Source organism: Ranitomeya imitator, chromosome 5, assembly GCF_032444005.1.
Source record: "Ranitomeya imitator isolate aRanImi1 chromosome 5, aRanImi1.pri, whole genome shotgun sequence".
Taxonomy (NCBI): Eukaryota; Metazoa; Chordata; class Amphibia; order Anura; family Dendrobatidae; genus Ranitomeya; species Ranitomeya imitator.
Window position 1 is genome coordinate 376772961 of NC_091286.1, and position 15460 is coordinate 376788420.

General features: G+C 42.3%; 1 protein-coding gene across 4 annotated transcripts in view; it reads left to right on the plus strand.

Moving 5' to 3' along the window:
• Nucleotides 1–14062: 14062 nt before the first annotated feature.
• The window catches only part of KHDRBS2 (KH RNA binding domain containing, signal transduction associated 2), a 718314-nt gene continuing 716916 nt past the window's right edge, over nt 14063–15460 (plus strand). For 2 of the 4 annotated variants that reach the window (XM_069726705.1, XM_069726704.1), the window contains exon 1: nt 14105–14350. In XM_069726705.1, the coding sequence (XP_069582806.1) occupies nt 14260–14350 (91 nt within the window). In that variant the 5' untranslated portion in view covers nt 14105–14259. Of the gene's footprint in view, nt 14351–15460 lie in introns of all 4 variants that reach the window. The other 2 variants (XR_011312422.1, XM_069726706.1) reach the window with 2 other exon arrangements.

Genomic DNA, 15460 nt, shown 5'->3' on the forward strand with positions numbered 1-15460 from the left:
GACTCTCACCTACTGTAGAAACCTTCAAAAGGAACCTCAAGACCCACCTCTTCCGACAAGCCTACAACCTGCATTAACCATCACTTCCCCATACCGCTGCACGACCAGCTGTCCGCTCACTTACTGTATCCTCACCCATCCCTTGTAGACTGGGGGCCATCGCGAGCAGGGTCCTCTCTCCTCCTGTACCAGTCAGTGATATGTATTGGTTTAGATTATTGTACCTGTTTTATATTATGCATACCCTTTTCACATGTAAAGCGCCATGAAATAAATGGGCTGTAATAATAAATAATAATAATTAATGGTAATATACACGGTTGCATGACCATCCACTTGCATCAGGAATACCATGGAATTGTGACCCACTCGTATCAAGAATACCTGGGAATCATGACAGTGTGCTCACTATATGTTTTCACGATTCTGCAGAGAGTGGCTGCAGACTTTTGTCCCAAACCATGACAACGCCTTTAACCCCTTCATGACCCCAGCCGTCAATATGGCCATGTGAGGGCTTATTTTTTGCAGGACAAGTTGTACTTTTGAGCGACATCATTGGTTTTAGCATGTCATGTACTAGAATATGGGAACAAAAATTCCAAGTGCGGTGAAATTGCAAAAAAAGTGCAATCCCACCCTTGTTTTTTTGCTTGGCTTTTTTGCTAGGTTCACTGAATGCTAAATATGATCTGCCATTTTGATTCTCCATGTCATTACGAGTTCATAGAAACCAAACATGTCTAGGTTATTTTTTATCTAAGTAGTATAAAAAAATTGCCCCATTTTCCGATACCCAGGCCATAGCGTCTCCATTTTTCGTGATCTGTGGTCAGGTGAGGGGTTATTTTTTGCGTACTGAGCTGGAATTTTTAATGATACCATTTTGGTGAAGATAAGTTCTTTTGATTGCCCATTATTGCATTTTAATGCAATGTCGCAGCGACCAAAAAAACTTAATTCTGGCGGTTTAATTTTTTTTCTCACTATGCCATTTAGCGATCAGGTTAATCCTTTTTTTATTGATAGATCGGGCAATTCTGAATGCTGTGATACCAAATATGTCTATGTTTGATTTTTTTTATTGTTTTATTTTGAATGGGGCGAAAGGGGGGTGATTTAAACTTTCATTTTTTTTATTTTTTTCATATTTTTTAAAACCTTTTTTTACTTTAGCCATGCTTCAATATACTCCATGGAAGGCTAGAAGCTAGCACAACTCAATCGGCCCCACACTCATAGGAGCGATGCATAGATCACTCCTATGTAGGAGAATTACAGCATTGCTATGAGCGCCGACCACAGGGTGGCGCTCACAGCAATCCGGCATCAACAACCATAGACGTCTTCAATAGACCTCTGGTTGTCATGCTGATGCATCGCTGACCCCCGATAATGTGACGGGGGTCAGTGATGCGTGCATTTCCGGCCCGATGGTCAGAAGTGCTAGTTAAATGCCACTGTCAGCGTTTGACAGTGGCATTTAACTAGTTAATAGCGGCGGGTGGATCGCTATTTCACCTGCTGCTATTTCAGGCACATGTCAGCTGTACAAAACAGCTGACATGTCCCGGCTTTGATGGGGGTTCACCACCAAAGCCCGCATCAAAGCGGGGTTTCTGACTTCGGATGTACTATCCCGCCCGAGGTCAGAAAGGGGTTAACCCCTTTACCCCCAAGGGTGGTTTGCACGTTAATGACCGGGCCAATTTTTACAATTGTGACCACTGTCCCTTTGTGAGGTTATAACTCATGAACGCTTCAACGGATCCCAGTGATTCTGACATTGTTTTCTCGTGACATATTGTACTTCATGACAATGGTAAAAATTCTTTTATAGTACCTGCGTTTATTTGTGAAAAAAATGGAAATTTGGCGAAAATTATGAAAATTTCGCAATTTTCTAACTTTGAATTTTTATGCAATTAAACACAGAGATATGTCACACAAAATACTTAATAAGTAACATTTCCCACATGTCTACTTTACATCAGCACAATTTTGGAACCAAAATTTTTTTTTGTTAGGGAGTTATAAGGGTTAAAATTGACCAGCAATTTCTCATTTCTACAACACCATTTTTTTTAGGGACCACATCTCATTTGAAGTCATTTTGAGGGGTCTATATGATAGAAAATACCCAAGTGTGACACCATTCTAAAAACTACACCCCTCAAGGTGCTCAAAACCATATTCAAGAAGTTTATTAACCCTTCTGGTGCTTCACAGGAATTTTTTGAATGATTAAATAAAAATGAACATTTAACTTTTTTTCACAAAAAATTTAATTCAGCTCCAATTTGTTTTATTTTACCAAGGGTAACAGGAGAAAATGGACCCCAAACATTGTTGTACAATTTGTCCTGAGTACGACAATACCCCACATGTGGGGGTAAACCACTGTTTGGGCGCATGGCAGAGCTCGGAAGCGAAGGAGCGCCATTTGATTTTTCAATGCAAAATTGACTGGAATTGAGATGGGCCGCCATGTTTCGTTTGGAGAGCCCCTGATGTGCCTAAACATTGAAACCCCCCACAAGTGACACCATTTTGGAAAGTAGACCCCCTAAGGAACTTATCTAGAGGTGTGGTGAGCACTTTGACCCACCAAGTGCTTCACAGAAGTTTATAATGTAGAACCGTAAAAATAAAAAATCATATTTTATTCACAAAAATTAACTTTCCGCCCCCAATTTTTTTATTTTCCCAAGGGTAAGAGAAGAAATTGGACTGCAAAAGTTGTTGCACAATTTGTCCTGAGTACGCTGATACCCCATATGTGGGGGTAAACCACTGTTTGGGCGGATGGGAGAGCTCGGAAGGGAAGGAGCGCCGTTTGACTTTTCAATACAAAATTGACAGGAATTGAGATGGGACGCCATGTTGCGTTTGGAGAGCCACTGATGTGCCTAAACATTGAAACCCCCCACAAGTGACACCATTTTGGAAAGTAGACCCCCTAAGGAACTTATCTACATGTGTCGTGAGCACTTTGACCCACCAAGGGCTTCACAGAAGTTTATAATGGAAAGCCGTAAAAATAAAACAAAAATTTTTTCCCACAAAAATTATTTTTTAGCCCCCAGTTTTGTATTTTCCCGAGGGTAACAGGAGAAATTGGACCCCAAAATTTGTTGTCCAATTTGTCCTGAGTGCGCTGATACCCCATATGTGGGGGGGAACCACTATTTGGGCGCATGGGAGGGCTCGGAAGGGAAGGAGCTCCATTTGGAATGCAGACTTAGATGGAATGGTCTGCAGGCGTCACATTGCGTTTGCAGAACCCCTAATGTACCTAAACAGTAGAAATCCCCCACAAGTGACCCCATATTGGAAACTAGACCCCCAATGGAACTTATCTAGATGTGTTGTGAGAACTTTGAACCCCCACTTGTTTCGCTACAGTTTATAACGCAGAGCCGTGAAAATAAAAACATTTTTTTTTCCCACATAAATTATTTTTTAGCCCCCAGTTTTATATTTTCCCAAGGGTAACAGGAGAAATTGGACCCCAAAAGTTGTTGTCCTATTTGTCCTGAGTACGCTGATACCCCATATGTTGGGGTAAACCCCTGTTTGGGCACACGGGAGAGCTCGGAAGGGAAGAAGCACTGTTTTACTTTTTCAACGCAGAATTGGCTGGAATTGAGATCGGACGCCATGTCGCGTTTGGCGAGCCCCTGATGTGCCTAAACAGTGGAAACCCCCCAATTATAGCTGAAACCCTAATCCAAACACACCCCTAACCCTAATCCCAACAGTAACCCTAACCACACCTCTAACCCTAACACACCCCTAACCCTAATCCCAACCCTATTTCCAACTGTAAATGTAATCTAAACCCTAACCGTAACTTTAGCCCCAACCCTAACTGTAGCCCTAACCCTAGCCCTAACCCTAGCCCTAACCCTAACTCTAGCCATAACCCTAACCCTAACCCTAGCCCTAGCCCTAGCCCTAACCCTAGCCCTAACCCTAACGGAAAAATGGAAATAAATACATTTTTTTAAATTTTTCCCTAACTAAGGGGGTGATGAAGGGGGGTTTGATTTACTTTTATAGCGGGTTTTTTAGCAGATTTTTATGATTGGCAGCCGTCACACACTGAAAGACGCTTTTTATTGCAAAAAATATTTTTTGCGTTATCACATTTTGAGAGCTATAATTTTTCCATATTTTGGTTCACAGAGTCATGTGAGGTCTTGTTTTTTGCGGGACGAGTTGACGTTTTTATTGGTAACATTTTCGGGCACGTTACATTTTTTGATCGCTTTTTATTCCGATTTTTGTGCAGAATGACCAAAAACCAGCTATTCATGAACTTCTTTTGGGGGAGGCGTTTATACCGTTCCGCGTTTGGTAAAATTGATAAATCAGTTTTATTCTTTGGGCCAGTACGATTACAGCGACACCTCATTTATATCATTTTTTTATGTTTTGGTGCTTTTATACGATAAAAACTATTTTATAGAAAAAATAATAATTTTTGCATCACTTTATTCTCAGGACTATAACTTTTTTTTTTTTTTGCTGATGATGCTGTATGGCGGCTCGTTTTTTGCGGGACAAGATGACGCTTTCAGCGGTATCATGGTTATTTATATCTTTCTTTTTGATCACGTGTTATTCCACTTTTTGTTCGGCGGTATGATACTAAAGCGTTGTTTTTTGCCTCGTTTTTTTTTTTTTCTTACGGTGTTTACTGAAGGGGTTAACTAGTGGGCCAGTTTTATAGGTCGGGCCGTTACGGACGCGGCGATACTAAATATGTGTACTTTTATTGTTTTTTTTTTTATTTAGATAAAGAAATGTATTTAGGGGAATAATTTTTTTTTTTTTTTTCATTATTTAGGAATATTTTTTTTTATTTTTTTTACACATTTTGAAAAATTTTTTTTTACTTTTTTACATTGTCCCGGGGGGGACATCACAAATCAGTGATCTGACAGTGTGCACAGCACTCTGTCAGATCACCGATCTGAGAGCAGTGCAGGCTGCTTCACAGTGCCTGCTCTGAGCAGGCTCTGTGAAGCCACCTCCCTCCCTGCAGGACCCGGATCCGCGGCCATCTTGGATCCGGGCCTGGAACAAGCAGGGAGGGAGGTAAGATCGCGTTGCTGCGGGGGGCTCAGGTAAGCCCGCAGGGAGCCCCCTCCCTGCGCGATGCTTCCCTGTACCGCCGGCACATCGCGATCATGTTTGATCGCGGTGTGCCGGGGGTTAAAGTGCCGGGAGCGGTCCGTGATCGCTCCTGGCACATAGTGCCGGATGTCAGCTGCGATAGGCAGCTGACACCCGGCCGCGATCGGCCGCGCTCCCCCCGTGAGCGCCGCCGATCGCGCTGGACGTACTATCCCGTACGTGGTCATGGGGGCCCACCCCACCTCAACGGGATAGTACATCCGATGTCAGAAAGGGGTTAAATATGGCATACATGATGGGGTATGTTTAGTTTTGTCCTTTAGCTATCAAGAGTAGGCTCCAAGGGGGTATTAAAATGTATCAACCTACCCATTTCAGGGTGTTTTGTTGAAAAGTTAGCAGGCCACTATTAGGAAGATATAAGGTTTTAAAAATAAGCAGGGTAACTGCAATGTTATCTTTCACAATGAAGGACGTGCCTGCTCCTTGGATGTGGGTCTTGAAAAACACCCATAGAATGGGAGAAGTGTATGAAGATGCCCTTAGCTCAGAGTTGGATGAAGTACAGAACAGCTGCAAAGATATTTTTGGTGTTATGTGCTCTAGAATAATATGGTGGACTACAACATGTTAGAAGTGTATGAATCCTGTTTTTTTCTGCTAATCATTTATGCTGAACACATGGAGGTCTACAGTCAGTTGTTTTATTAGGATCTGCATTTTATTCCTGAAACAGTACCATCATTGTCCTTGGGATCTGTCTGGTATTTATAATTTTCTTGCTTTTTTGTGCAATTTTACTTCATTTTGATCGTGTAAATTAGATTTGTTCAGTAATATAATGGTTATTTTTAGTGTATATGCATTTTTTTTAGATAAAGTCTTACCAGGGACTATTTTTTCTTGTTAAATTAAACAGAGGGAAAATGGAATAAAAATGTCAGCGGAGAGCAACAATCCCTGAGATAACCCGAGCTTACAAGACTCTCAGTTATGTAAATGATAATGTCCCTTTCACCAGGATTAAAATGGGCAGAAAAAGCCCATTTTAGAATGGAGGGCATAGAGTTTGATAATGTGGATAGCCTGAAAACATTTGACTTGCGGTGTTTAGCAGTTGGCATTATCCTAACCTTCACTAGTAGCTGATGCGTGGGTCTTTATTGTCAGACAGCTATCTGCGACTTAGCCACTTAGCGTTCCTCTCAGCACCTCGGACAGCTCCTGGCTCATCCATTTCTGTCACTCTGTGGACGTGAGGAGACAGCACAACCAATGCACTTGCATTAATGAAACTAACATAATTTGCAGTGAAGTCTCTATAAGATTGCCTATTTTCAAATCTGTGTATTAATAAAGGTTTTTATTTTGGCACCTGAGCTCGGTTCCTGCAGTGAAGTCACGTGTGCACCTTGTTCACGCTACAGCTAGGTTCACACTGAGTGTCTTTTAACACTGTTTGAACTGGAAGGCAATACAGGCTATTATCTTTTCTGCAGTGACTACATAGATTGTTAAACTTCACATTTTTCCAGAAATAGCGTCTACTGTATATAAAACGATACATCTCAAGTTTTCTCGCCCCAGTGGAGCTCTTCTTACTTTATGGTCTCATCCCAGATATCCCTCTCCTAATTCCGATGGATCTCAACTGGTCCTGCTGGCAGGGAAGAGCTCAGAAGCCCTAAGTGTAGACAACTAGTAACGCAACTGAGACATTACTAGCTTTACCGGCTGACAGTAGAAGGCAGCATAGTTGATTGCAGTATACGGGCTCGTTCACACGACGGTATTTTCTGTCTGAGTGGTGTCTGTAAAAAAAAAAATGACAAGCACTTGGACGAATGTTATTCAATGGCGCAGAGCAGATCTGCAATTTTTTTTCACCGACCGAATCTAGATGTGACAAAAAATTGCGGTATACACTGGTTTCTTCCATAAATCAAATGAGACTCACCCTTTCAAGTCTATGGGTGCATCAAAGTAATTTGATGTCACAGTATAAAATCCAATTTTTACGGATACATTGCAATTCTGTAACATAGGAAACTACAAATGGTCTTGTAAATGATTGCATACAGAAAAAAATCGCTCAACTTTTCTGGAGGAATCGGAACAATTTTTTTATGCACTCGCGTCAACCTACCCTAAATGTGAGAAAAATGAAAACGTCACTTGTTGTAGATATTGATATAGGGACCATTGGCTCTATAAAGCAATATTTATCTAGGAACTTAACTAAAAATGCACGCCTCCAACTGGCTTTGTGTAAGCATCATAACTCACGATGTGGCACTGTGGGTCGTCGTAACAAACATGGAACTGTGTAACGTTTGGAACTATGTAAGCAAAATATGGCTCCACAGTTGTGGCCAAAACGATTGAGACTGACACAAATCTGCAGTGTGTTTAGACCTTTTAGTTCGATGTTTCTATGGTTGCTGACGTACTACTATAAGTATTTAATTCCTTTTTACACTTATGGACAAATACATCAAGTTTATGTAAAGATTCAATATTTACAGTGTTGACCCTTATTTTTCAAGAATTCCCGTCATGCTGGGTATTAGCTTCTGGGCCAAATCCTGATTGATCACAGCACAGTCTTACCTAATCAGTGCTTGGAGTTTATCACAATTTCTGTGTTTTTGCTTCTGAAGATGGACCACAGGTTCTCAACAGAATTGAAATCTGGGAGGTTTACTGGCTATGGACCCTAAATTTTAATGTTTTGTTCACGGAGTCACTTGGTTATCATTTTTACCATGTGACATGGTGTTCCATAATGGTGAAAAAGCATTGTTCATTACAAAATTGCTCCTGGATTATTGGAAGACGTTGCTCTGAATTCTATTCTTCATTCATGGCAGTGTTCTTAGGCAAAATTGTGACTGAGCTTCTCACTTGACTAAAATGCAACCACACATATGAATGATCTTAGGGTGCTTTATTGCTGGGATGACACAGGACTCATGGCAGCGTCTCTGGACTATAATTCTTCCAGATGTCCAAAACAGTCTGAAAGGGAAAAAAATAATTTTACCCTAACCCTCTGTTGTCCAATCCCTGTACATTCTGCAAATAATTTTCTCTAATGAAGCACCCTTCAGACTGCCTTGAAAAATAAGGTCAACACTGTAAATATTTCATCTTTACATAAACTTGATGTATTTGGCAATAAAAGGTTAACAACGTATGCAATGCTTATAATTGTCCATGTCATGAAGCATCTTTGACCAATCATTGTGTCTACAGTCCTCACCGTTGTCCATTTCTTGTTGCTTCTTCAAAAGAGCTTGAACAGCAGATCTTGAAACCCCAGTCTGTTATAAAATCTTTGCCTGGGAGAGACCTTGCAGTTGAACTACTTTGTTGCTTGTGACGGTGCACAGTCTTGCCGAGGTGGATGATCTGTGACATAAAACTGTCTTCACCTTTTTAGCGGAGTTCAGCTGTTCCTCACCCAGTTTTAAGCCTCCTACACAGCTGTTTTGTATAATTTGTGTTTCAGCCTACATAGAAAATAATGATCATTATCACCTCTTTGGTATAATTGGTCATTCATATGCCTGACAATAATCCTATAAAATCCCTGACTTTGCGCAAGTGTACCTGGAAGAAATGATGGTGTATTAAAAGCAAAGAGTGATCACATCAAATATTGATTTCATTTAGATATCTCTTTTGCTCAATCTTCTAACTAAATATATTTCTAAAAGTGCTAGTGTCATGAAATTGTCGTCAGATGTCTGTAACAACTCAACCAAGCCACACAGGCAAATAAATCAAACCATAGCTGTGAATACATAAAGTTATGTGTAATTATGAGAAATGACACAGGGGGAAAGTATTGAACACGCTTACCGAAATTCAGCTAATTTTTCACACAAAAGCCTTGATTCGTGATGACAGCTTCAAGGTGCCTCCTGTATGGAGAAACTAGTTGCCTGCATCGCTCAGATGTGATTTTGGCCCATTCTTCCACACAAACACTCTTCAAATACTAAAGGGTATGTGGGCTTCTTCTATGAACTCTTAGCTTCAGTTCCTTCCATAAAATTTCTGTTGGATTGAGATCAGGTGAGGTCAGGCTGGGCCATTTTAGCAGCTTTATTTTCTTCCTCTGAAACCAAGGGAGAGTTTCCTTTGATCAGTGTTTTGGATCATTCTCTTTCAAAAATTTTCACCCTCGTTTCATATTCTTCATCCTGGTAGAGAGCAGTAGATTTTTTTTTTATTTTTTATTGAGAATGCCGTATGCTGAAAAACAGTACCACGCCATGATGTTCCCACCTGCAAACTTCACTGTTGGTATGGTGTTTTTGGAGTGATATCCAGTGCTGTTTGGCCTACAAACATGGTGTGTTTTATGGCATACAAAGAGTGCAATTTTTATATAATCTGATCAGACTATATTCTCCAAGAATTTCACAAGTGTGATGCTAGTCACGACTCCAAGACAGACCATGAGGCAGAAAAGTCAGAAGTTCCAGGGTCAGTCCCAAGAGAGCATGAAGATAACCAAGGGAAAAGGCAAAGGCGTAAGTCAGGTAATGGTCTTAGGGTCAAACTACCAGGAAATAAAGGATCAAAGCAAAAGGACAAGGCAAAGGGATTGTCAGAAAATGGTCCAAAAGGTCAGGCAGCAGAAGTTCAGAACACAGACCAACAGAATCAGGGAAAAACTCATCATGAAGTACAAACTCCCTGGCTAACATGGATCAGGGGCAAACAGCTCAGTTAAATAGATTGGACAATCTTCAGAACACAGAACACCTGGAGAAAGTTCTGCACTTCCCAGTCACAGATTGGACAGTCAAAACATTGACAACTCAGAATAACCCAGTTTCCATTGGACAACATAACAATCACTGACCGAGTGGAGGAATCGTGATAACAGGTTTGTCTTAATGTTGTCGAGCAAACTTGTTTGATCATGCTTTTTGTTCAGCAATGGAGTCTTGAGTGGTGAGCATGCATACAGGTCATGGAAGTTGAGTGCTTTACTTATTTTCTATGAAACAATTGTACCTGCAGATTCTAGGTCTTTCTTGCTATAGCTCTCCACAGATGGTCATTGGCTCTTGGACAACTCTTCTGATAATTCTTTTCACTGCTCTGTCTCAAATCTTGTGGGGAGCACCTGGTCATCACCAGTTTATGGTGAAATGATGTTCTTCGAGCTTCCGGTTTATGGCCTCTATGGTGCTCACTGGAGCCTTCCGTAGAATAAAAAATTTATGTAACTAATACCATGCGTATGATTTGCTACAATAGGGTTGTGAAAGTCTTGGGACAGCTCACTGGTTTTTACCCATCATGAGATGTTTCTTGTGAGGCACAATAGTAGTGAGACACCTTTTTATAGTTGAACCAGCTGATACTATTTTTCACTAAGTGGCAGAATTGCTTTTTAATTGCTGATAGATTTCAGCTGGTGTCATGATTTTCTATGGCTTTTTGCACCTCTTTCTTCATGTATTCAATACATTTTCTGTGTGTCATTTTGAATTTTTGTACATAACTTAATTTCTGAACATCTATGGTTTGATGTCTTTGCCTGTGTGGGATGCATTACTGCTGACATCTGGTTAGAATTTCATGTCATTAGCGCCTTTAGAAATATATCTACTTAGAAAATTGGTGATGTGTTCAATACTTATTTCACCTGGAAAGGTCACACTCCAAACTGAAGATGTGAACATTTCTCACTCGAGAAAGGCTCAAACTTTGAACTGATAGTGTATCTTTGGCATGGAGTACATTTTGCATATTTTTTACTATGCTGGGAGTACGATCTCCTTCTTTACTACATGTTATCATTATCCATCTGCCAGTGGATTTGGAGAAATGCACCCACATTTTTCAAGTCTGACGCAACTTTTTTTCATTATTTATATATAAATCCACACTAGCTAGAGCAAGTGCAGACAACCGTACTTTCAGTCTGAGTGCGAATGCGGATTACACTTGGAACAATGCTACACTATGGGATCATACACATGTCAGATTTTTTCCTTGGACCACGTCAAACAAAATCAATGCATGCACAATTTGCATTCAATATTTAGATCACGCTCGGCCATGCAAGTCAATGAGTCTGTGGAAATCATCAGACTGCACTTGTATGATATCTGGGTGCAGTCCGATTTCCACAGATGGATGGAATGAAGATGAAGAGATTTTCTTCTCCATCTTATTATAATTATTATTATTTATATAGCACCATTAATTCCATGGTGCTGTACATGAGAAAGAGGTTACATAAAGAGTCATAGATATAATTTACAATGACAGACTGGTACAGAGGGGAGAGGACCCTGTCCTTGCGGACTTACATTCTATGGGATAATGGAGAAGAGACAGAAGGTCTGGGGTGCAGTAGCTCAGGAGGTGTGAGGCGGCAGCTCGTGTTGTGGTGAGGCGGCAGCTCGAGTGGTGGTGAGGCGGCAGCTCGGGTGGTGGTAAGACGGCAGCTCGGGTGATGGTGAGGCAGCAGCTCAGGTGGTGGTGAGGCGGCAGCTCGGGTGGTGGTGAGGCGGCAGCTCAGGTGGTGGTGAGGCGGCAGCTCAGGTGGTGGTGAGGCGGCAGCTCGGGTGGTGGTGAGGCGGCAGCTCGGGTGGTGGTGAGGCGGCAGCTCTGGTGGTGGTGAGGCGGCAGCTCGGGTGGTGGTGAGGCGGCAGCTCAGGTGGTGGTGAGGCGGCAGCTCAGGTGGTGGTGAGGTGGCAGCTCGGGTGGTGGTGAGGCAGCAGAATGGTTATTGCAGGCTGTTGGCTTTCCTGAAGAGATAGGTTTTCAGGTTCCGTCTGAAGGATCCAAGGGTGGTGGATAATCGGAAGTGTTGAGGCATGGAATTAGAGAGGATGGGGGATATTCCGGAGATATCTTGGGGCGGTTTTGTGAGTAACAAATTAGTGTGGAGGAGAGTAGGAGGTCTTGGGAGGATCGAAGATTGCGTGAGGGAAGATATTGGGAGATTAGTTCACAGATATAGTGAGGGGACTGGTTGTGGATGGCTTTGTAGATCAGTGTTAGTGTTAGTAGTTTGAACTGGATACGCTGAGGGAATGGGAGCCAGTGGAGGGATTTGCAAAGAGGGGAGAAACGGGAATAGCGAGGAGAGAGATGAATTATTCGGGTGGCAGAGTTAAGGATGGACTGGAGAGATGCAAGGGTGTTAGCAGGGAGGCCACAGAGGAGGGTGTTGTAGTTGTTGATGCGGGAGATGATGAGGGCATGCACAAGAGTTTTAGTAGATTGAGGGCTGAGGAAGGAACAGATTCTTGCAATATTTTTGAGTTGGAGGCGACATGAGGTGGCAAGAGTTTGGACGTGCGGTTTGAAGGACAGGGCAGAGTCGAGAGTTACTCTGAGGCAGCGGATTACAGGTTCGGGAGATAATAGATAGATCAGGTAGGGGAGATACACGAGGTGGAGGAAAGATGATGACTTTAGTTTTGTCTACATTGAGTTTTGAGTTTCCATCTTCTCCTCTTCTGAGAAAATCGAATTGCACTATGCTGACACTCTGATCAAACTTTAATCAGAGAGAGTAATTAGCATAATTGACTCAATTCTCTCGGATGAGAGAAAACATACAGTTGTCTTTACCGGCCGTAAAGGTACTTTCACACTAAACGATATCGCTAGCAATCCGTGACGTTGCAGCGTCCTGGCTAGCGATATCGTTTAGTTTGACACGCAGCAGCGATCAGAATCCTGCTGCGATGTCGTTGGTCGGGGCTAGAAGGCCAGAACTTTATTTGGTCGCTGGCTCTCCCGCTGACATCGCTGAATCGGCGTGTGTGACACTGATTCAGCGATGTCTTCGCTGGTAACCAGGGTAAACATCGGGTTACTAAGCGCAGGGCCGCGCTTAGTAACCCGATGTTTACCCTGGTTACCATCCTGAAAGTAAAAAAAACAAACACTACATACTTACCTACCGCTGTCTGTCCTCGGCGCTCTGGTTCTCTGCTCTGGCTGTGAGCACAGTGGCCAGAAAGCAAAGCGGTGACGTCACCGCTCTGCTTTCCGGCTGCCCTGCACTCACAGCCAGACCAGAGAAGCAGAGCGCCGAGGACAGACAGCGGTAGGTAAGTATGTAGCGTTTGTTTTTTTTACTTTCAGGATGGTAACCAGGGTAAACATCGGGTTACTAAGCGCGGCCCTGCGCTTAGTAACCCGATGTTTACTCTGGTTACCGGCATCGTTGGTCGCTGGAGAGCGGTCTGTGTGACAGCTCTCCAGCGACCAAACAGCGACGCTGCAGCGATCTGGATCGTTGTCTGGATCGCTGCAGCGTCGCTTAGTGTGAAGGGGCCTTAACACTGCTAGACGTATAGAAATCATGCTTGGGTCAGTTGTGAGAAAAGCGCAATACAAATGTTTATTTGTTTGTTGTTAATTGCAGATAGATAAATATATGATCTAGTTTAACATCATTGTATATTTGAAGTTGATTTCTAAGTAGATGATAGAGATAGATTAGAGATAATTGATAGATAGATAGATAAATAGATAGATAGATAATGGGATAGATAGATTTACAGATAGTGAAGAACTGATGACAAGATCTGAGATTTATAGATAGAGAGATAGATAGATAGATAGAGATAGATAGATAGATAGAGAGATAGAGAGAGAGAGAGAGAGAGATAGAGAGATAGAGAGATAGATTTACAGATAGTGAAGAACTGATGACAAGATCTGAGATTTATGAGCTAGATGCATATTTAGCTACCTTGATTTTCAGATCTCGGCTATCTAACTATATGACATACTGTACTTTCTCATGCTTATCTATAAATCTTGGAATCTCTCATTTCTCCCTGTACCTGCCATGGATGCAGAAGAGGAAAGGTGACTTGCAGTGCCTGTAATTACAGTTAGCAGGGCCGCCAGCAGGGGGAGCGCTTACGTTCTGGCTGCCACAATGGTTCCCCTTGTGCTTCTCACTCACTCCCGAGGAGACACACAGTGAAGGCAGAGGAGAAGGCGCTGTGTCCAGGGCTGCTGTGCTCCCTGCTCCGGAGCGCCGGCTGCACCTCTCCCCTCCTCCCTAGGACTTCTCGGGGCCTCGCACTTCACAGTGACGGCGTTAGTGGAAGCTGTGTGATGGAAGAGGAGCAATATCTGCCCGAGCTGATGGCAGAGAAGGACAGCCTGGACCCATCCTTTGTGCATGCAATGCGCCTCCTGGCTGAAGGTAAGAGGAGCCGGCGTACCTGTGAGCGGAGTCCTGCAGCCCTCACACATCTATACCTGCCTGGGCACATATATATATATATATATGTATACTGCTCCACAGCCCTCACACATATATACCTGCCTGGGCACATAAATATATATATATGTATACTGCTCCACAGCCCTCACACATATATACCTGCCTGGGCACATAAATATATATATATGTATACTGCTCCACAGCCCTCACACATATATACCTGCCTGGGCACATATATATATATATATGTATACTGCTCCACAGCCCTCACACATATATACCTGCCTGGGCACATAAATATATATATATGTATACTGCTCCACAGCCCTCACACATATATACCTGCCTGGGCACATAAATATATATATATGTATACTGCTCCACAGCCCTCACACATATATACCTGCCTGGGCACATATATATATATATATGTATACTGCTCCACAGCCCTCACACATATATACCTGCCCGGGCACATTATATATATATATATATATATAGCTCCACTGCCCTCACACATCTATACCTGCCTGGGCACATATATATATATATATATAGCTCCACTGCCCTCACACATCTATACCTGCCTGGGCACATATATATATACTGCTCCGCTGCCACAGCCCTCGCACGTGTATACCTGCCTGGGCACATATATATATTTATATATATATATATATATATATATATATATATATATATATATATATATATACTGCTCCGCTGCCGCAGTCCTCACACATGTATACTTGTCTGGGCACATATATATATATATATATATATATATATATATATTTATATATATATATATATATATACTGCTCCGCTGCCGCAGTCCTCACACATGTATACTTGTCTGGGCACATATATATATATATATATATATACTGCTCCGCTGTCGCAGCCCTCGCACGTGTATACCTGCCTGGGCACATATATTTATATATATATATATACATACACTGCTCCGCTGTCGCAGCCCTCACACATGTATACCTGCCTGGGCACATATATATATATATATATATATATATACTGCTCCGCTGCCGCAGCCCTCGCACGTGTATACCTGCCCAGCACATATAGATA